Source organism: Phalacrocorax aristotelis, chromosome 21, assembly GCF_949628215.1.
Source record: "Phalacrocorax aristotelis chromosome 21, bGulAri2.1, whole genome shotgun sequence".
NCBI lineage: Eukaryota > Metazoa > Chordata > Aves > Suliformes > Phalacrocoracidae > Phalacrocorax > Phalacrocorax aristotelis.
Genome location: NC_134296.1, coordinates 194015 through 215420, shown reverse-complemented (window position 1 = coordinate 215420; position 21406 = coordinate 194015). Strand labels below are relative to the sequence as shown.

The following is a 21406-nucleotide window of genomic DNA, read 5'->3' as shown; positions in this document are numbered from 1 at the left end:
AAAACAACGAGACGCGTGAAACGTCGGGGTAGGGGGGAAAAGAACCACCAAAACAAACCACATGCAACACCACACCTCCCCAAGCTGCAACTGCCCCCTTAATATACTGGTCATGGTGTCACATGGTATGGAATGAACCTGCCATTGGCCAGTCGGGGTCAGCTGCCCCGGGCGTGGCCCCGCTGACACACCCACGTGTGTCTCTGGGTTCGGCCCCTGCTGCCAACCCATCTGTGATCTCCCACACGCATCGGGCAGCGCTGAGGCTACCCTGGGCAGGAAGGGGTGGCATGCTGAGCCACCACATGCCACCCTCTGGCCCGCGGCGTGATCCCCTGCGTCCCTTCAATGGCACGCTGCCAGGACCACATCCCTGGGCTACGGGAACCTGCTCTTACAAACTACACCAGCAAAGCCACCACTCACTTCCCAACCCAGTGCCCAAAAGTGCCTGGCCCAGGGCACTGCACATCTCTGGCTCTCCTGCCTGCTGCCCCACCCTCCCATACTCCCATAGCCTTCCTCCCGCAGGCAGCACTGATGCCTCCTCCTCATCCTCTCCAGCTGAGGCTTGCTGGGTTTGTCCTGGAGACACCACACAGCCAGAGGGTTGGCAGCAGGGGCCGACGCAGAGACACACGGGGGGGCAGCCGTGCATGGTGGTGATGCCAAGGGAGGTGACAGTCTGCTCTAACGGAGCATCCTCTCCTGCTTGCCTTTCCAATCCCCAGGAGAAGATCGAATACGCCTTCCTGATCTTCTTTGCCATTGAGGCAATGCTCAAGATAATTGCCTACGGGTTTCTTTTCCACACGGATGCCTATCTCCGAAACGGCTGGAACGTGCTCGACTTCTCCATCGTGTCCCTGGGGTAATGCAAGGAGGGGAAGCTGCTGGTGCCCAGCTTGTGCCAAGGCCTGGTCCACAGCCTATCAGCTACATTGATTTTTCTAGTGACTGCAGTGGGTTTGGGGGCAACCTGCGGTCTCAGTTCATGCCCTGCTCCCACGGGCCCCTTTTTCATGCCCTGATATCCCCGGGGATCCTCCCTCACTCCTGTTTCTTCCTGTCTGACTCCTTAACGCCTTTCAGGTCTCCTTGCCCTGGAGAATGGGAGTGCCATGGAGTCATCTGGGGTTTGGCACACGGGGAGAGGGTCCACTGGGCACGAGGGGTGGGAGGGCCCCCCGCTGGTCAGCGGTGAGTGCGCAGAGGGGTGCCCAGCCACGAGTGCGCCCAGGAGTTGGACTTAGCAAGAGCTGTTCCCTGGGTCAGGCTGAGCGTGGCTGGCAGAGTCCTGTCCCTCTCTTCCCTGCCTGCAGAGCACTGACTCCTTAGCACAGGTTTCTTGGTCTCCATCCTCACGCCCTTCTCTTTCTCCCTGTCCTTCCTTCTGCTTCTCCCCCTTTCTTCCCTGCTCTGTGCCCCGGCTCTTTCAGGCTTATCACCATGACCTTGGAGCAGGTCAATGCGAAGCAGGGAGGGACTTCAGGGGGAAAAGGCGGCTTTGACGTGAAGGCCCTGCGAGCGTTTCGTGTGCTGAGACCCCTGCGCCTGGTGTCCGGAGTGCCGAGTGGGTGCTGGGCACCCTGCCACCGTGAAGAGCTGGCGGGTGGATTGAACCCCTGTGCCTGGCCAGGGTGGGGGGCCACGGGGCAGGTTTCTTGTTGCTGCTGGGTCAAGCCCAGCCACAGGGTGGGCGTGGAGGAGCCACAGGTTCTTGCTCATCCCCACAGCTTGCAACTGTCAGCACTGGGGATCTGCAGGTCAGCGCAAATGTAGCTCCCTCCATGGGTCAGTGTCAGCACCTGTGGGTGGCCAGGGTGAAAGGGGCTGGAACCTCGCTCTGGTTTCTCAGGGCAGGGATCTCCTTCTCCCAGAGCTCAGGATGAGAGCACCAGAACAAATGGAGGGGCGTGAAGCAGCCTCCAGCACTGCCTGGTGCGTGGCTCTGCTGAGGCCTTCCACATGCTCTATGGTGGGTAGAGAAAGGGACTTTTGCTTCAGCGATTTCATTCCCAACCAACCTGTGCCCCTCTTCCCTTGGCACGGGGCATTTCAGAGGCTGCTTGTCAGAGGGGCTGACAGGAACGCAAGGTGCACCCAAAGCTGTTTATGAAGTGGTTGACCTCCTCTCCCTTCTCCTCGGTGCAGGCCTTCAGGTCGTCCTGAACTCCATCATCAAGGCCATGGTGCCCCTGCTCCACATCGCCCTGCTGGTCCTCTTCATGATCATCATCTATGCCATAGTTGGGCAAGAGCTCTTCAAGGGCAAGATGCACAAGACCTGCTACTATCTCGGGACAGGTGGGGCTGTGGCGGGGGGCTGATACGGCAGAGATGTCTCTGTGTGGCTGCTGTGGGGACCACAGAGGTTCTGCGGGTGGCAGGAAGTCTGGTCTTGCCAGCGTCAGGCCTGGGAGTGTGGCAGGCCTGAAGGATGTTTGGTACAGCACACAGCTTGGTGATGTACGTGGTGTGAGGAGGTGGTGAAAGGAAAAGCCCCTTTTGGAAAGCTTCTGCAGGAGGCTGGGAAGTGCTGGAACCTGCTCTACTTGGCCTGACCTGCTGCTCACACCACGGCTTTCCCCCTCAGATGTGATTGCCACGGTGGTGTCAGAGAAGCCAGCCCCATGCACCAGCTCTGGCCACGGGCGACACTGCACCATCAATGGCACTGAATGCCGAAGCGGCTGGCCGGGGCCCAACGACGGCATTACTCACTTCGACAACTTCGGCTTTGCCATGCTGACTGTCTATCAGCGCATCACCATGGAGGGCTGGACCGAAGTCCTCTACTGGGTAGGCTCCAGCAGCTTCGGCTTGGTGCCCAGCTCGCAGAGGTCACTGCTGGTCCTGCCTCAGAGAATCATAAAATGATAGAATCATTAAGGTTGGAAAAGACCTCTGAGATCATCTAGTCCAACCCCAAACCCAACACCCCCAGGCCTCCTAAACCATGTCCCCAAGCGTCACTTCTACACGTTTTTTTGAACCCCCCCCAGGGACGGTGACTCCCCCACCTCTCTGGGCAGCCTGTGCCAATGCCTGACCGCTCTTGCAGTGAAGACATTTTCCCTCATAGCCAATCTAAACCCCTCTAAAGGGCGAGGAATTCCCTCCAGGACACAGGTCCCCATAGCAGGGCCAGGCCTCCCAGCCAGTGAAAGACATCCTGCCCCCACCAAGCTTCATGCGGTGATGCACATCCCATAGTGCACCAGGCACCTCTTCTGCATCTTTGCAGGCACTGCTCAAGCTGTCCTTGCTCTCCAGGTAGACAGGAGGGTGCTCCAGCTCCCACCTTTGTGAAGGGGTACAGGCCGAGCACAACAACGGCTGGCTGGTGGGTGCTTCGGCAAAACCCCATGTTTTGCAGTCCTTGGGAGACTGTCTTGCTGAGGCTTAGGCATGGGGCTGATGTTTATATCTGCCCCCAAAATGCTTGGGTCTCGCTTTACCTCCACAAAAACCTGATGCAAAGTCATAAGGCGGCAGAGCTCAGAGTCAGGTTTAGCTGCTACCATCCCAAGCACTCATTTTAGGGGGGGGCAAAGCTCCCAGAGGCTGTTGAGGGAGCCCTAAGGGGAGACAGACAGCAGGCACTGTGTTCAGGATGCTTCATCTGCCTCTCTCCTTGCCAGGTGAATGATGCCATTGGGAATGAATGGCCCTGGATCTACTTCGTCAGCCTTATCTTGCTTGGCTCCTTCTTCGTCCTCAACCTGGTGCTGGGGGTGCTCAGTGGGTAAGTGCCGCCCCGTCCTTTCTCTTTGCCGGCAGATCAGTGAGCGTTATCAGAGCGTGGACATTGGCTGGTTTTAATTATACAAGAAGGAAGCCTGGAAAAGTTTCTGTTCCTTTTCCTCTGCTGTTCCTCTCCCCTGCTTTTGCATGCTTAGAAACCCTGAGCCTTGAGTTACTTTTTGTGCTAGTGTCCATGACTCTCTGAGGTTTTAGCTCAACGCCTAACACAGAAATCTTTTCCCTGTAGCACAAGCAGCGGTCAGCAAACACAGCCATGGAGCACGATATTAGGTGTTTGTAGTGTGGTCTGCCAGCACTCACAGCAAAAGAAGCTGAGCAGGGAGCTCAAAGCAGCAGTCTTTACACCATGGCTGTGGGTCGAGACACTCATTCTCACGGGTACCCACAGCACTGCTGTCCTCTTGTGAGCACACATGATTTCCTCATGGCCAACCTAAGGAAACCACCTTTGTTAGGAATGCAGGGGATCCAAGAGAATTTTAGTTACTCTAATTAATGCTTCAACAGTCTTATCCAAGTACCACAATGAGCTATCATCAGTCTGGTTACAATGATCCTGACACTTCTGTGCCAAATGACTCAGTCGGTGCTAGTTCCCATAGTAGTACAGTTAAAGCTGCCACGTGCAAAATCCCTGGTGCCACGCTCAGCCTACTATGCATTGCTGTGGTGGGGTGCCAGCATCCTGGTTTTGTTGCTGGGAAGCGTGCGTTGTTCTGGTGAGTGAGGGTAGCTTTTCTCCTCAGTTCTGTGTAGGCTCAGGGTGGTTTTTATATGTTTCAGTCCTGTGCGTGTGAAGTGGCTCACACTCATCGTCTCTGTTGGTTCACAGGGTTAGTTATACCCTGTATTACTTGGATTTGTTAGCCGCCTTCTGTGGCGAGAACCATACACCTGCACAAGGTTAAACCAAACTGGGTATTAATATAACTAGAACAAGCTCAAAACCGCAAGACAGATCACAGGCACCCGACCCTTGCATGAAGCTGGCTATAACAGCAGGACTGTAGTCATCTGATCGTAGAGTGAGTTGCAGGCACAGCAAAAGTTTCTGAAATATTTTTGCAAATATAGCTAAAATATGCTTGAGGTAAGGAAAATCCAGACAAGGCCTGACAATTCCTGAGGCTTAGTATGTCTAATTATTGTTATAATGCCTGAGACCTATTACTAACACATGGCAACGCCAGACCGGCTGGGCAGCAGATCTACAGTCCAGCCAGATACCAGGAGAGAAAAGAAATTCATTAAAAAAGACTGAGAAGAGTGGGACCCCCTGCACTGGCAGACCTGTCTTTTCCATGTTACCGTGAGAAGAGTGTCCTGTTCGCTTGCCATGTGATGAGCTCACCTGCCCCACAGGGAGAGCTGGAGAGGCTGGGGCAGCCTTCTGCCCCGCAGATGGGTGAGACCCCACTTGCCCTGATCCTTAGCAGGGCTAGAGAACTCCCACAGCCTCCAACTTCTGGTGTTAGTTGGCCTGTCCAACCACAGCACCCTGCAGCAAGGAGCACCCAGTGAGCAGCCAGTGGTGGGGAAGAAACCCTGCCTGCCATCAGGCATCGGGGGATGGTCCCCATGGTCTTGCGTCACGGAACAGGGCCAAGAAAGAAGAAATTCACTGGAGCAATCTAGTGGTAGCACTGAGTGATAAGGTATTTCAGGCTTTTATCTTTCTACAAGGACTGGCCTGGCACAGGGCTGTGGTACCTGACCCCTGCGCCGTCCCCCTCCTGAGTCTCACTCTGCTGCTTGCCTTGTCCCAGCGAGTTCACCAAAGAGCGTGAGAAGGCCAAGTCACGGGGCACGTTTCAGAAGCTGAGGGAGAAGCAGCAGCTGGAGGAGGATCTGAAGGGCTACATGGACTGGATCACCCACGCGGAGGTCATGGACAGTGACCGGACCAGGGGAGAAGGTGCCAGCTCTGCTTGGTCAAAGACCCTTAGTATCAGGGTTGGGTTCCTAACACTGAGCATCCTAGAGAGGCAGGGTGGAGACCTTTGGAGAAATCACAAAGACTTCTTTTGCTTGAAAACCTATGAAACAAAAAGCTTTGACTTCTGCAGAACAGCTACCTTCCTCTTTTTTTTTTTTCTTTCCTGAATCATTTTATTGACTCTCACCCAAACTAGCTGTAACTTGGCCCTCATGCTAAATCTCCACCTCAACCACTGTCTTTAAAATTTGCAGACTGCTAGCAAGGCCTAGGACTCCTTTGGCAAAATACATTTGAAATGGCCGTGAGAATCCATGAGGAACGTGCACTTTTGTGTGTAGGGGCAGAGTGCAGGGTTACTAGCTCGCACACTGACAGATGCATGAATTTCTTGCCATTGTTTGACCGTTTTGAGGGATGAGAAGTGGCTCAGGGAGGGAGGCGAATATGCAAGCGTCTAGGCCAAAGGCTCAGCAAGGCCTGGGATGCTCTGCCACTGAGCCGCTGTATGTGCTAGGCCACCCTGCCCAGTGAAATAACTTTTGATGCCTCAAGCTGAGCCGATACATGTGTGCAAAGAGCCTTGGGAAACAGTGGAAAGACAAAACGCCTCTTCCACACCTGTGAGCAGTGCTCTTACAAACCTCCTGCGGTTCAGCATTTGCTCAGGTCACAACTGACCCCAGTTTTCTCCGTGCTGGGAGTGCCTTGCGCTGGGGGAGCCTACGTGCACACCGCTGTCTGTTCGGGCTGCCTCTCTGGGTTGCTGCTGCTCTTGCTGCAGGGCAGGTGTTCCTGGTGCCTCCTACTTGGTTTGCACCTGACACTTAAAACCTTCTGCCCAACCTCTCACTGCTGTCTCCCTGGAGTGGCATTTCTTGATTCCATCTCTGATGGGGAAGCTCTTCACGATGTGCTCCAGGGAGAGGTTCCCTCCCACATGTTCCTCCCAAGGGCTCCAAGGAAAGCCCAGGATCTTGTCCCCTCCATAGGTACGATGCCATCGGATGAAGGAGGGTCAGAGACGGAGAGCTTGTATGAAATTGAAGGCATGGACAAGTGGACTCTCTACTTGTGAGTACGTACTGGCTGAACCATCTGCTGCTCTGCACGTGGGCTTGCCCAGTCTCTCACTTGCTGTCCTGGCTGGGCCAGGCTTTCTTGTCAGCCACTGGTTTCTGGGGGAGAGCCAGGGGCTGTGTGCTGAGGAGGAGGTGCAAACATTGCGGGCAGCAAACAGGGAATTTTGCTCTGGTGCTGGCAAAAAGCCACGTCAAGGTGAACAACCCCTTCACTTTGGGACGAGGCTCCGAGCATCCTCTCGTGGCCCACGCAGCATGTCTTGTGCTTTAGGAGCTGGGCCTGTAGCAGCCAGCCAGAGGTGACTGTAGGCCAAAAAGGAGCCAGGAGGTGTTTGTGAACAGCAACGCCTGAGTGAATGCACCAAGTGGCAGGGGCAGGGTTACGTTCCTCAGCCCTTTCCAGGAAAGGCCCCTGGAGCAGGGAGCAGGGAGCAGGGAGCAGGGGTGGCTTTGCTCTGCAGTCTGCAGGCACAGCCCTGGGCCGGGCAGGACCCACTGGCTGGCTCTGCTGACCCTTTGGCCATCTCTCCAGCCGTCAGTGGAGGCGTTGGAACCGAATGTTTCGTAGGAAGTGCAGGGACGTGGTGAAGTCCAAGTTCTTCTACTGGCTTGTCATCCTGCTGGTGGCCCTGAACACCCTCTCCATCGCTTCTGAGCACCACTTCCAGCCAGAATGGCTGACACGGGTGCAAGGTGAGCAAAGAGGCTGAGGGAGCAGGAGGGCCCGGGACACCTTGCTGCCCTGGAGACATGCGTGAACGCTTACTGTGCGTGCGCAGCCACACAGACATGGTGCCGGAGCTGTTAGACGCATGCAGGCTTGCTCATGCACACAAACACAGCCTGCACACAAGTGTGTGTACACCATCCCCACTGCACTGTCACACAGCTGCACACTGAACGTGTGGTGCATACAGTTTTTGTTATTATGTACATAGTACGTGTGTATAATAATAAATCATATTTATTATTATATATAAAAATAATAATGATGATAATAATATAAGCACAGCATATAGATTCTTAGGCACATGGGTGAGCACGGTGAACACAGGTAGAGTGTGTACATTCACACCTGAACGTGCATAGTACACACAAACGCACATTGCCTGCACTCACACAGTACAGTCACACGTATTTATGCGTGCAGCCACACTACCCGCAGACACACGGAGTACAGCTATGCACGGTATACATGCACACACTGCATAGAGTCACACGCACAGTACAGCCGCACTCTCACACGTACAAGCACACAGTTGCACATCACCCTTCTCCTCATCCTCCTCTCCTGTGATGCTCCCTGAAAAACAGCATTTGCTGCAGCGGCAGCTCAGTGCTCGGTGGTGGGCGGAGAAGGGAGGTGAGCAGCACTGCCCTCCTTCCCCTCCTGCTGTGCCGTGCTGAGATTAAGAGGTCCATGCTCTGATGGACTGGATCTCCCACCCCAGACAATGCCAGCTGGGTGCTGCTAGCACTCTTTGTGGCTGAGATGCTGCTGAAGATGTACGCACTGGGCCTGCGCCAGTACTTCATGTCGCTCTTCAACCGCTTCGACTGCTTTGTGGTGTGCGCGGGGATCTTGGAGGCCATCCTGGTGGAGCTTGGCAGCCTGTCACCCCTGGGCATCTCCGTGCTGCGTTGCATCCGTCTCCTCCGCATCTTCAAGATCACCAGGTTGGGGACGGAGCTCTGTGGGTACTGGGGGCTTGCGGTCCCTAGGCATCACTGGCCTTGTCCCTGGGGAGGGCTGCAGCGTGAGCAGAGCTGGTTTCTCCTGGATGGAGAAACAAGGCCAAGCTGGGGATTTCTGTCTCCAGGACATGGTGTGGGAGTGGTAAGGAGGACAGAGCAGGGCTTGCTGGAAGTCTCCTGGGGACCCTCTCTTGCTCTGGGTTCCGGGGTGTTGTAAACGGAGGTGCTGTGGGCCAGTACTCCTGGTTTCTCTTTCTGGCACCAACCTGCTGTGTGCTCATGCCCCTTCCCCATCCTGCCTGCTGGTGCCCCGTGCAGGCAGCAGGATGTCTTGCCTGTCACACCACTCCTGGATCTTCATTTCTACCTCCTGGGGCCTGCCTGGAGCAGTCCAAGTGCCCAGCCTGTGAGCGGTGCTGGTTCAGAGCCCCTGTTGCTGGGTTGCTGGCACATTCCCCTGGACCAGACAGTCTGTTCCCTGCACCTACCTACCCCTACCTGATCCTGCCCACAGCCTTCACCCTCCTTCACCTCCCACACACTCCTGACTTTCTTCTCCCCAGGTATTGGACGTCCCTGAGCAACCTGGTGGCCTCCCTGCTCAACTCAGTCCGCTCCATTGCCTCGCTGCTCCTCCTCCTCTTCCTCTTCATCATTGTCTTTGCACTGCTGGGCATGCAGCTTTTTGGGGGCAAGTTTGACTTTGAGGACATGGAAGTGCAGTGCAGCACGTTCGACAACTTCCCCCAGGCCCTCATCAGTGTGTTCCAGGTATGGGGCTGTGGGAAGTGCAGCAGGGGGCTGGGGGACGGCGTGCGGGGAGTCTCGCCTGCGCTGTGGGTCTCCTGGCACGAGCTGGGGCTCAGGGGGATGTGGGGCTGTGAGAGGTGATATGGCTTTGAGGCAGGAGCAGGTAAGTGCAACTGGGGTCACGAGCACTAGTGCAGGTGCAGGGCTGGAGCAGGGAGGTGGGGTTTGGCCAGGGGGCTCTAGGGGCCGTGAGGGTTTGGGGCTGGAGCCGCGAGGGCAGGATTGAGCTGTGGGGTTCTGCCGTGCTCTGCTGCAGGGGCTCTTGAGTCCCTGTTTGTGCTCTGCTCACAGATCCTGACTGGAGAGGACTGGAATTCAATCATGTACGATGGGATCATGGCCTATGGGGGCCCATCCTTTCCTGGCATGCTGGTCTGCATCTACTTTATCATCCTCTTTGTTTGTGGGAACTGTATCCTCTGCCTGCGAAGCCAGGCCCAGGCTCCCTGTACCCAGCCCCATAGCATCAGCTAAACGGGGCTATGCAGGGGGGGAAGGGGAGCTTCCTTAAGCTTTTCAGTGCTTGCCTTAAGCTTTTCAGTCCTGAACAGCAGGGGATCATACCACAGGCTTCAGGGCTGGCACTGGTAGTGGCTGAGGTCCGGGGTCTGGAGGAAAGCACCCCACGGGGCAGGTCTGGATGACTGGCAGGCACAGATTCAGCCATCGGTCAATGCAGTAACAGGACTGAGCTGGAGGGACTGAGCTAAGGCAGAGAGAGGGCGGCCAGCCCAGAGCTCAGTACTCGCAAGGATGGGTGCAGGGTTAGGGATCACCAGCCAGGGTTCTCTCAAGGGCTCAACTCCAGGAAGGTTTCTCAGGGCACCCTGGAGACCATGGGCAGCTCTGGCCACATCCTCCAAACATGAACCGAGTTAATGTCCTTAGCGCTATCCCTCCAGATATCCTCCTCAATGTCTTCCTGGCCATTGCAGTTGATAACCTGGCTGAGGCCGAGAGCCTGACCTTAGCCCAGAAGGCCAAAGCAGAGGAACGCAAGCGGCGGAAGATGTCCAGGTGAGTGCTGTCATCCCTGGCAGCGGGAGCTCCCAGATCAGGTGCTTTGGTGCAAGGGCACAGAACGGCATTACCCGTGACCCTGCCCAGAGTTCAGTTCCTGCTCTCCCCTCCTCTCCATTCAGAGGTTACCCAGAGAAATCTGAAGATGACAAGCAGATGCTGGCAAAGAAGCTTGAGCAGAAAATGAAGGGAGAAGGGATTCCCACAACAGCCAAGGTCAGTGCTGGTGGGGCTGAGCCTTGGGGAGCTCCTGGTGGGGGACCAGGCTCCTCCTCCCCCCATCCAGAACTGACAAAGGCCTGGAGCCAGCCTGCGTCTGGACTCTTCTGGGCCAGAATCGCTCCTCACTGTAGCATCCTCTGGTGATGGGGGTTCTCTGGGCCCAGGCAGGACATGTTGCCTGGTGAAAAAGGTCCATTGCTGGGGATTCTCTTCCTCTGATTCATTTCCTTGGCCACAGCCAGTTGTCAGTTGTCAGTGGTTGAGACGGGCACTGGTGCACACCAGTGTGGAGGGGAGCAGAGCAGGTCAGCAGCACCCCATACCTCCGTTACGTCCACACCAGCAGCCCCTGAATGCAAAACCCTCTGTACAGCTGTGCTGACTGTGTGCTGAGCTGCCTCTTATAAGCATCTGGCCAGCAGCTACTTCCCTGTTCATTTTCCAGAGATGCCCATGGGAACTCACCCAGGAGTCACCCCATGTCTTATTCCACCCATGGTATAGGTGCCTGGCCCCAGGTTCTTGGCCAGCACACATTCCCCTGTCCCATCCTCTCGGTATTGCTCTTTGCTCAGATTGCAGCATCCCTGAGGTGTTTCCCCTCACCCTGCCAGGACTCCATGTGCTGGGTGCTGTACAGGGCAAATGCAGAGACGCTGCTTGCCCACATGACGGAATTCCAAGATGACAGGGTCTGGCCAACGTGCAACATTTGGCAGCAATACTGGCACAGGCGGTTGCATGTCCTCCTCTCTGTCTCTCCCTTGTTTCAGTTGAAAGTGGACGAATTTGAATCCAATGTCAATGAGATCAAAGACCCCTACCCTTCTGCAGACTTCCCAGGTAAGATGTGTCCGTGTCAGGGAAAGCTGGGGAGGCACTAGGGAGGGACGGTTCCAGCACCCTGGCTGTGTGAGGAGCAAAGGATGTGGTGACCCTCTGCCTGCCTCGGGGTACTGAGGTCCTTCTGGCACAGATGCCAAATAAGGATCACAGGATCAGAGGATTGTCCATAAGGTCACATTCCCTCTCTGTCTCTGGGGGATTCTTTCCTTTTGCCTCCTCGTGGCCACCCTGCAGGTGATGATGAGGAAGATGAGCCTGAAATCCCCCTGAGTCCTCGGCCACGTCCACTCGCAGAACTACAGCTGAAAGAGAAGGCCGTGCCCATGCCTGAAGCCAGCTCCTTCTTCATCTTCAGCCCAACCAATAAGTAGGCACTGACCCTTCTCCCTGCCTTGTGGAGCCAGGCCTGGCCCAGGTACTTCTGGCACCGACCCTTCCCAGTGGGGTCCTGCTGGTGTGTAACAGCTGGCTCTGAAGGGAGCCAGCTCACTGGGAAAGGTCTTCTCTGTGGAAGGGCTGGCACAGACATCCCCTCATGCCTTGGGCCTTCCTGTCCTCAAGGTTTAGCCATAACCCTCTTCCAGGCTACCGTGGCCCTCTGGCCCCTCACAGCATCTCATGCCATTTCTGTCCCTGGCAGGTTTCGGATGCTGTGCCACAGAATTGTCAATGCCACCTGGTTCACCAACTTCATTCTGCTCTTCATTCTGCTCAGCAGCATCTCGCTGGCAGCTGAGGATCCCATCCGGGCCGAGTCCTTCCGCAACCAGGTGCCCAAGTAGCTGTGAAGGGTTGGGATGGGTGGGGGAGACCTCATGGAGACACCCAGCTCCCAGGTAGGCAGAGATCCGCTTGCCAGATGTCTTGCCTAGGCAGGTAGCTGTGATTTCACGCCTGCCTCTGCGAGGGCAATACACTCTGGGAGGAGAGCCTGGTTCTGTTGTCCGTTCAGGGCACAGCTGGGACAAGTTTTTACTCCTCCATGTCTCAGTTTACTTCTGGGTGAAGAGATCCACCTGACAGGGAGTGTGAGATTACCTTGGTTCAAGGCTTACTGGGGATAGGGATGTCTCCAGTCTGGACCGCTGGTGTGTGCAGCACCCTGAAATGCTGCTGGCATGGAGCAGTGGGAGCCACAGGTCTAGCCACACAAGGCACAAATGGTTCTGCACCCGTGCAGTGTCTAGCAGGGACTGGGGGGTCTTCCCAGGGCACTCAGTGTTTTTGGGCATCAGATGCTTTCGAGTGAATCAGGTCAAGCCTCGCTCACTTGGAAACGGAGAGCGTGGTCCCAGGCTGCAGGCTGGGTCAGGCGCTGGGGAGAATCAGCAAAGCTGAGGAAAGTTCAGGATTCTTCTTGGCACTGGGTTTGCAGGCTCTGTTGAGCTAGATGGGCTCCCCAGTCCACAGAGTGGGGGGCAAAACCACAGTGCCAGGTTGTTTGAACACACTGGAGCATTTCATGTCACCCAAATCTCATCTGGCTCTGGTGCTTCTGTCCCCAGATTCTGGGATACTTTGACATTGGTTTCACCTCTGTCTTCACAGTTGAAATAATCTTGAAGGTGAGTCCCTCTGCCCCGTGGCCCTGGCTGTGTGCATGACCCAGCACATGGGTATAGACTGTTCTGGCCATGGGCATTCATGCTCTTTCAGCACAAGTTTGAGGTCCCAGTGAGGCGAACGTGCTGGCTGATCCTCGTGTCCCCAGAGTTCATGCAGTCTAGGTGGTGCTTCACCTGCCCTAGTGGCCACGTGTCCCCTCCAGTGAGGTCAGGCAGCCAAGTCAGCTGTGCTGTGGCACAGGGACAGATGGGCCATGGCACCAGCATTTCAGTTCTGACATGCCCTTAACAAAAACTTTGAGAAAGAGGAAGCAATGGAAGTCTGTGGAGTAAAACAGTAATTCAAGCAGCTGCTGCATGTTGCTCCCACTCCAAGGCTCTTTACTCTTCTCCTCTTTATGACCTCTGAATGACTGGGAAGTGTTTTGTCTCCAGCCAGTACGGTATAGAGGATTCAGCTTCCTGCCCGGCTGCAGAGGCAGAGGCCTGAGCAGGATAGGGCGCTCAGGCCATGGAGCTGTGAGAAGCCCCTCATGCCTTGTCCGCCCCAGGGCTGTGGAGGGACCATGTCCCCAAGCCCTGCCTGGCCTCTCTCCTAACTCCTTCTGCTCCCCAGATGACAGCCTATGGTGCTTTCCTGCACAAAGGCTCCTTCTGCAGGAACTCTTTCAATATCCTCGATTTGCTGGTGGTCGCTGTCTCCCTCATCTCCATGGGAATCGAGTAAGCACCTCCACACTTCGCAGGGTGGGCACTGGTCTGTTTAGCCTGGCAGGGCAGCTGGGGTGCTGCAGCTCTCTGTGCTGGATAGAGAAGGAGCAGCAAGCCCACGGGCCGGACATTAGCCCATGTGTTAGTGTCCATGAGGTCATGCTTAGGGGGACAGGGCACGGACAACTGGGAGGCAGGGAGGCAAACTTCCTGAGTGTCAAAAGGGAAGATCTGGGTAGGAATTCACCTTGGAGCTGCTTTCTCCAGCTGCCTGTGTCCCTTGGCCTTATGTGGGGTGGTGGCTTAGCGATTTACGCGTGTCTCTGCCATCCCTTGCGCCTCACCCCCTGGTCCCAGCCTGGCCTCCATGGCTGCTTGGTGGGGCTGTGCCAGGCTGGCCTGGGCAGGGGAATTGCCCCATCGCAGCTCTACCTTCCTCCTCAGGTCCAGTGCCATCTCAGTGGTGAAGATTCTCCGGGCGCTGAGGGTACTGAGGCCTCTGCGAGCCATTAACAGGGCAAAGGGGCTGAAGGTAAGAGGGAGCCTGAGGCTGGGGTCCTCGGTCCGTGGGAGTCCTCATGAGAGGTTATGTGGCATGAATCATGCCCTGTGGGGTTTGCGGTGCCAGGAAACCAATTCCCACTCCCCATCCATGGAAGGGGTCTGCCCCATCCCACTGCTCGCAGCAGGCTTCCGCTCTTCCTGGGGCCCATCTGTGCAGTGATAGGGTGTGGGACACGCAGCAGGGGCTTGCAGCAGGCATGCTCATGTGTGCACTATCATCGACCTCTGCAGCACGTGGTCCAGTGCGTGTTCGTGGCCATCAAGACTATCGGTAACATTGTGGTCGTCACAACGTTGCTTCAGTTCATGTTTGCCTGCATCGGGGTCCAGCTCTTCAAGGTGAGATGTGTCTAAGGAGGGCAGGAGAGATGTTCTGCTCAGGTGTATCCTAGACATAGCCCTTGGGGATGATGTCTCCCAGTGTTGAGGTCAGCACAGGCTGTACTATCTGTGCTCCGCAAGAAGACCTGCCTGCACTAGACCTCCTGGCAGAAGACCCTGCAGTGGGAGGAGGGCAGGAAACACCCAGGATACTGTCAGGTCCAGACAGCACATGTAAGGGGTCTGGCTGCCTCACCCCACTTAGTGCCTCAGTTTCCCCTTTTGAAGGCAGCAAGTGCTTCTGACTTCCCCTGCGCTTTGGATGCAAACTGTTTCCTTTTTTCACAGCACCGCTCTTGCTCTCGGGGCCTTGGCTGTTCCAAGGCAGAGCTGGCTCTGGCTAAGCTCAGCTTTGTTCTAATAATTGAGCTTAAATTCCTGGCTGGCATGGGGAGAGCTTTCAGGACACCCTGCAGACTGAGCAGACTTGTCAGCATACCTTAATTTTTAGTTAATTCTAGGGTTACCGCTTTCTTCCCTGTTTTCCAAATAGTTGGCTCCCAGATAGGATGAACTAGGTAGGTCTCAGCTCAGGGCTCTGGAAGATTTGTTCCCAACACTAGGCAACATTTACTTGTCTCAGCCTGGGATTGACCCCAAGGTCTGCCATGGCTCCTGCAACACCCTGTGAACTGGGTTGCATTGGCATGCAAAGCAGGGAAGCCAGCGGTGGTGAGAGGCAGGGGCCAGAGTTAGCACAGAGGCAGCGTAGGGACTGACTGTGGGCTGTGAAAAAGTCAGAACTCCCCAGGGCTTCTGAAGTCACAGCAAAATCGTAGCCTCTTCTGATCTCTGTTAAATGCAGGGCAAGTTCTATAGATGCACAGATCCATCCAAGATGATGGAGAAGGAGTGCAGGTAAGAGCTGTCTGCAGCTCAGCCCCAGCAGGGCAGTGGCCAGGGATGGGAGGGGGCCACTTGTGTTCCTGCATGGGGATGTTGCATCCAAAAAGTGGAGCCGAAGCCTCATGCTGTTCTCCCTCACCAAATCAGAAACAAGCACAGGGCAATCTCCCACTCCCAGGGACCAAGGAGCCCTGGGCCAGTGCTGCAGCGGGTGGGCTGACGGTGGCCCTGCCTGGTGACCACTGCATCGCTTCTGCCGCAGGGGTTATTTCATCAGCTACGTGGATGGGGACCCCACACAGACTGAGCTACAGAAGCGTGTCTGGTTGCACAGCAACTTCCACTTCGACAACGTCTTCTCAGCCATGATGTCGCTTTTCACTGTCTCCACCTTCGAGGGCTGGCCAGAGTGAGTCTGGTGGAGCACGGGGCCTGCTGAGGGACTGGTCTGTGCTGGGAGCAGGTCACTGCCACAGGCCTTTACCATGGTAAAGAAGGAAGAGCTGCCCAGGCTGAAAGCAGGGCTAGCCATCCTGGCAGTGGCTATGGAGCTGACAAGGTCATCAGCAGCCTTGTCCCACTTTTGTTGGATTTGGGATGTCCCAGGCAGAACCAGCAGGGGCAAGAAAACAAACAGTCCTTGCTAACCAGATGTACCGCTGGGCGCCTGACAGCACATTCCGGTCTACTGGCCCTTTTTCTTCTTGGCCCACAAAAGGGTTCCGAGAGGAGAACCGCTGCTGGAAGCGGCTGTCTCGTGGGGCAAGAGCAAAGCCCCCTTTCCAGCACCCTTTCTGGTTTCCCGGGGGTGCCCAGGAGAGATGGAACCCTGCCCGGCAGGCCAGGCCAGGCAGCCGCCTGGCACGGGAGCGTGGCAGGGTTCAGCGCGCCCACAGGCACGGGCTCCCAGCGCCTGGGACGGCAGCAGCCGCTCTGCCCCTCCCGGCTCAGCCCTGGGGAGCCCCAGTGTGACGTCAGAGCCACCACTGTGAGCTCAGAGCTGGCCACCCGCACAGCCCTGTGGCGCGTGGGGCAGGAGCCCACAGATGTGTGTGGCTGTTGCCCGGGCAGGTGCGCTCCTGCTGAGAGGCGGCAGGCACGTGGCTGCTACTGGAGCTGGTTTTGCCTGGGCAGGCCACACTTGCTGGGGCTGAGGGGGAAGAGCTGAGCGGGGACCCTGCCTTGGCCCAGAGATGGCGAGGAGAAAGGCCCCCCAGGGAAGACACCAAGGGGCCTCCAAAGGCTCCGTTGGGATTAATGCCAGACAAGAGCTGGCAGGGGAGGCAGCGGGGCCGAGCTGCTGCCAGGCCAGCGGGTACGAAGTGGGCTGCTCCTGCCTGGGGCGTCAGGTTTGGGGGGGTAGCAAGGACATGGCCTAACATGGTCACTGGGGTGTGGAGCAGCATGGGGATGCCGACAGAGGTTTTCTGAAGAGGAGCCCCGTGGCTTGCAAAGCCCCCCTCCTGCGGGGATGGGTCTTGGCTGAAAGCCTGGCTCTCCCTCCCGGCCAAAATCCAGTGTGCAGCAGGGGCCTTTGGGGAGGGGGTAGCCTCATGCTGCAGGGTCCAGAGCCCAGCCCTGCTGCGCAGGGAGATTTTGCTGCACAGGCAGATGTTGCTGCACAGGGAGGCCAAGCCCCTGGGACCTGACGCTGCTCCGCCTCGGGATGCTGAGGCGGGGTCCGGCGTGGCTGAGGTGGGGCAGCTGTGTGGGGAGGAGAGGGGTCGGGAGAACGCCAGTGACCAGGGAGGAGGTGGGTGGCCCACGATGGGGGACAGCAGCCTGTGCCCTCTCCCCAGACAGTCACCGAGAGGTGTCTGCGAAGGGGCAGTTGGTGCCAGGGAGCAGGGAGTGACGGGCTCAGAATAGGGCTGTGCTGCCGGGTGGGCGTCCCGAGGCGGGGGACTGCTGCAGCCAGCTTGCTTCCTCTTCTCCCACTGCAGGCCTGTAAAGCAAAGGATGGGGAAAGGAGAGGGACGAGGGCCTGGAAGTAGCCCGGCTGTGCTGCCCTCTCTCGCTGCTGCTGGGACAGCCCGTCCTCTGTCAAGGGCCTCTGCTCAGGCTGCTCCTGCCCGCCTCGGCTCCCGTGGTGTGGGGATGGTGGGCAACCAGCATTTGTCTTTTTCCTCCCACAGGAACCTATGCGTGGAGGTGGAGCTGGTGATGGTCCCTTCTACCTCAGCTCCCTGCTCTGCCACGCAAGGGCCTGCCAAGTGGCGCAACAAGGCCACAGGAATTGCAAGTAAGCTCAGCACTGCTGCTTGCTGTGAAGTCCCCTGGGGTGAACTTGGAGAGCTGCGCTGTGCCAGAGCTCTGGCCAAATGTCACGAGAGGCAGGAGAAGTGCAGGCTGCCCCAGGGAGGGAGGGAGTGCGTAGGACTGGGTGCCCGCCTTCCCGCAGGGAGCTCAAACACGTGTGGCTGGGCATCCTAGAGAAGAGACCTCAAGAGACAGGCCTAACTTTTCTCTTGCTTTTTTGCCCAGGGGCGGTCCTCAGCCTGGCTTGGCATCCGGCAGGTGCCCTTGTCTCCCTGTGGAGACATCTGCTGAGCACGCGCATCTTTGCCAGGTACGTACTACCTGTTTCTGCTGTGGTGGGGGACGGGGGGAGAAGGGGAATGTCCCTTCCCCCAAGCAAGGGGGAGAGCAGAGGGTGTTCCCCACCCAGCAGCGCGGGGCTCCTGCTCGTGCGCCAAAGATTGTGCGGTGCCCGTTCTCGGGGAGAGCCAAGAGCAAAGCCCCTTGGCAGCCCCACTCCCAGGCGTTTGCCGGAGCCCCAGAACCCTCCCGGAGATGTAGTAGGACAAACCGCCGTGTAGCCAGAAGCTCAGGAGCACAGCCAAGCCTCCGCAGGGCAAGGGTCTTCCCCAGCTCTGGCAAGAGACCACACAGGTCTGGAAGGAAAGCCAGACGAGGCCCCTGCGCTTCCCAGCTGTGCGGAGAAACACCCCTAAGAGCAATCTGTGTGACTTGCAAGTGAGAACAGGCCTGCTCTCTCAGCCAAAGGGAGAGAGCAAGGTCCACACCAGAAGAACTACTGAAAAGCAGTCCTCATTTGCTCAACCTCTCTACTTCCCTGCATGATTTTCATTCCCTTTCGGAAGGTGCTCCTGGAGCCCTTCGTTTGGGGAAGATCTGCCGGCAGCGTTGAACAGCGTGGACAGAAATCGTGTTCGTGCTGGGCGCCAATCTGTCAGCTCTCTGTCAGTAGCAGGCGTGCAAAGCAATGGCTTTAGGGCCTGAGGAGGGAAATCCACGGGTGAGGGGGTTTGCCCAAGACTTGCAGCACTGACAGCCACAGGACTCCCTCTTTTCCAGGCAAAAGATGGGCCCGCAGAGCAAGAGGTTCTTGAAAGTCTTCTTCCTGTGGCTCCCAGTGGCTCTGGGTGAGTTTTCATGAGCAAACACAGCCTGGCTGTGCTGGATGCCAGCTTTCCTTTTGGGCCAGTATGTGTGAAACGCCCGTGGTGCGGGTGCGTCCTGAGGAGGTCCTTGACTGGCACTGGCGTTTGGACTACCGGTAAGACTGGTAGCCTCCCAGCTGTGCTGCTGCTCTGGCCACTGGGCCAAATGGCTTGCTTAGTCTGCAAGTCTGTGAGAGAAGGGCGTAGCTCTTTCCAAGCCTGAGCTGGGGATTCCCAGACGGGAGGGGCCGTGCAGGGGGACCCATGGAGAGGTACCTCTCCTAGCCCATGCAGCCCAGCCTCGGTGCTCACCGAAGCAGTGAGGGGAAATGGGGAGTAGCTCTGGGGCACCGAGCACACCTGAAGGCCACGGCTACGCAGTCCCCTCAAGCCTGGGCTGATGGCTCCCGGTCAGAGGCGCGTCCTCTCTCTGCACCCCACGTTCCCCACCTCCTCAGCTCACCTGCTGCCCAGCCCCAGGGCACCAGGCAGGCGACAACGCAGCTGCAGGGGAATGGCTAGCAACTCCGCTAAAATAACCGTCTCTCGGTGATGTGAATTGCAGCTGGTGCTTACTGCGCGACCTCGCTGCCGGTGTGGACAACGCAGGCAAAGGGACTGATAGAGGTCAGTGACTCGTTGCTGGCAGTGGCTGGAGGAATCACAGGCTGTGCTGCTGCCACGCAGGCTGACCCAAAGAAGCGGCAGCTTGTGCCTTCCTAGGGAAGCCTCTCCTGGGAAGCCGCGGCAACTCTGGTAGCAGATGCTCTAATGGAGCATTTTTCCCTCCCAGGAGCTGACACGTGTGTCGTCGGCAAACCTGAAGATGCTGTGGTAAGAGAGGTTTCCTGAGCTGGAACTGGTTCTGTGCAGAAGCGTCAGCTGACCTCGTGCTACCTGCACTCACTTTCCTAATAGCCAGGGCTCCCGTACTTCCCTCCTGCCTTTGCCTTTTGCTCAGCCTGGTGCGGAAGGGAAGCACTGGCGAAGCAGGGAAAGCACACGTGTCTCTCTCTCCTCTTGCTGAGCTCAGACGCTCCCCAGAGGCAATGGGCCGCTCTCTGACCAGATCGGCTTTCCTGTCGTGCAGGAACTTGCCCGTTTTGGTGGCGGAGGAAACCCAAAAGACACGCTTTCTGCTGGAGGAGGTGGCTCGGCTGAGGGCACAGATCCGCAGTTTGAAGGTGATCCTGCATTTTGGGGAGGGAGGCTTGGCTGGGCAGAACCCCTGAGAACATTTTCTTCAGGGTTCTTGGTGGGGTCAGACTGCTGACTGCAGCAACCCAGCCTTTGCCCCAGCAGCTTGCTGGGTGAGCTTCTGCACTGCACAGGCCCCTCTCCAGCCCCAGTGTAACAAGGCCACTTCAGGCAGCAGAGGACTCCTGAGAGCCTTTCCTAGGTGCGCTGGTGCCTCTGGCTCCTCTGAGCAGGCTCCTGAGGCGGTGGTGGCACCCAGGCACACGTACAGTGCCAGCCATGGCTTACAGGGCCTGAGCCTCTCCCCCTCCTGACTTGGAGAGCACAGAGGGTGTGGACGGTGGTGTGGGGACCCACATCAGCACACCTTGGGGTCATGGCCATGGCCATGGCCACAGATAATCTTCCTAGTCCTCACGGCTCACGCCAGCAGCAGAGAGTCTTGCAGCTCTGTGGACAAGGCTTGCCTTGCCTTCCTGACACTGACCCTTTGCCTCTGTGGGCGCTAGGAGCCACGCTGCACTGCCTGCTGATGTGGTCCTTTTCTGTGTTGATTTCTGGCGTTCCCAGGAAGCTCAGGAAGTGAACCAGGCAGCGTCCAAGAAGGCTTTGGGTGCCTACGTCGAGATGTCTGACTGGGCCCTGGAAAGCTCTGGTATGGACACAAGCAGCCCAGTCCTTGCCCTGCGCTTGCCTCTAGCACTCCCCAAAGGAGCCCGTGCTCCAGCCGCTGCTCTCCAAAATGGGGCAGCTTAAATCCTTCACGGGGTCCAAGAGCAAGGCTGTGGCAGAGTGGGTCGCTCAGACTCCCTCCCAGTCAAGCCCTCGGCCTCCACACAGGTGCCCCTGGCGCTGCCCCCGCGCATCTTCCTGTGCTGATGGAGGGGCTCTGCTCCTCTCTGCTGCATTTGCAAAGGGAATGGCTGGGCCGTCCTTTGCTGCTCATGCTCCAAGCCCTCAGCTTTGGTCTGCTGTCATGCTCGTGGGCGCCTGCAGGCTCCCAGAGCCCTCAGACCTTCTCCTCGTGGTGCTGTGAGAGAAGCACTCACCAGGGATGGGGCTGCCGTCATTGCTCTGTGCAGCTGGGCACCCCCCCGCCCCCAGCGTGGTGATGAGGACAGGACTGACAGACATGGAGCTGGACGGCGGCGTCACAAATACTGCCTGAGCACCAGCTCCCTCCTAGTCTGTGCCTCTAGCAGTCATCTGCTCTCCCTTCCTTACAGGTGCCACCATTGACAGGCAGAGAACTTCCGAGACCTACGACTGCCAAGAGAATTGGGGCTGCAGGGTTTTATGGTTCTTCCGCGCTGCCAAGCCTCCTGAGACTATTTTGCAGGTATCGTAGCAGAAATCTTC

General features: G+C 57.3%; 1 protein-coding gene across 1 annotated transcript in view; it reads left to right on the top strand.

Moving 5' to 3' along the window:
* The first annotated feature begins 642 nt into the window (after positions 1-642).
* Positions 643-21406, top strand: part of LOC142067374 (voltage-dependent L-type calcium channel subunit alpha-1S-like) — a 49836-nt gene continuing 29072 nt past the window's right edge. Inside the window, exons 1-22 of the mRNA XM_075115950.1 lie at positions 643-871; positions 1440-1573; positions 2155-2307; positions 2597-2802; positions 3645-3748; positions 5535-5683; positions 6697-6778; positions 7319-7479; positions 8238-8463; positions 9045-9252; positions 9583-9703; positions 10194-10308; positions 10434-10527; positions 11307-11376; positions 11614-11746; positions 12020-12149; positions 12885-12944; positions 13561-13667; positions 14100-14187; positions 14451-14558; positions 15406-15458; positions 15709-15855. Of these exons, the coding sequence (XP_074972051.1) occupies positions 657-871; positions 1440-1573; positions 2155-2307; positions 2597-2802; positions 3645-3748; positions 5535-5683; positions 6697-6778; positions 7319-7479; positions 8238-8463; positions 9045-9252; positions 9583-9703; positions 10194-10308; positions 10434-10527; positions 11307-11376; positions 11614-11746; positions 12020-12149; positions 12885-12944; positions 13561-13667; positions 14100-14187; positions 14451-14558; positions 15406-15458; positions 15709-15855 (2864 nt within the window). The 5' untranslated portion in view covers positions 643-656. The remainder of the gene's footprint in view (positions 872-1439; positions 1574-2154; positions 2308-2596; positions 2803-3644; positions 3749-5534; positions 5684-6696; positions 6779-7318; positions 7480-8237; positions 8464-9044; positions 9253-9582; positions 9704-10193; positions 10309-10433; positions 10528-11306; positions 11377-11613; positions 11747-12019; positions 12150-12884; positions 12945-13560; positions 13668-14099; positions 14188-14450; positions 14559-15405; positions 15459-15708; positions 15856-21406) is intronic.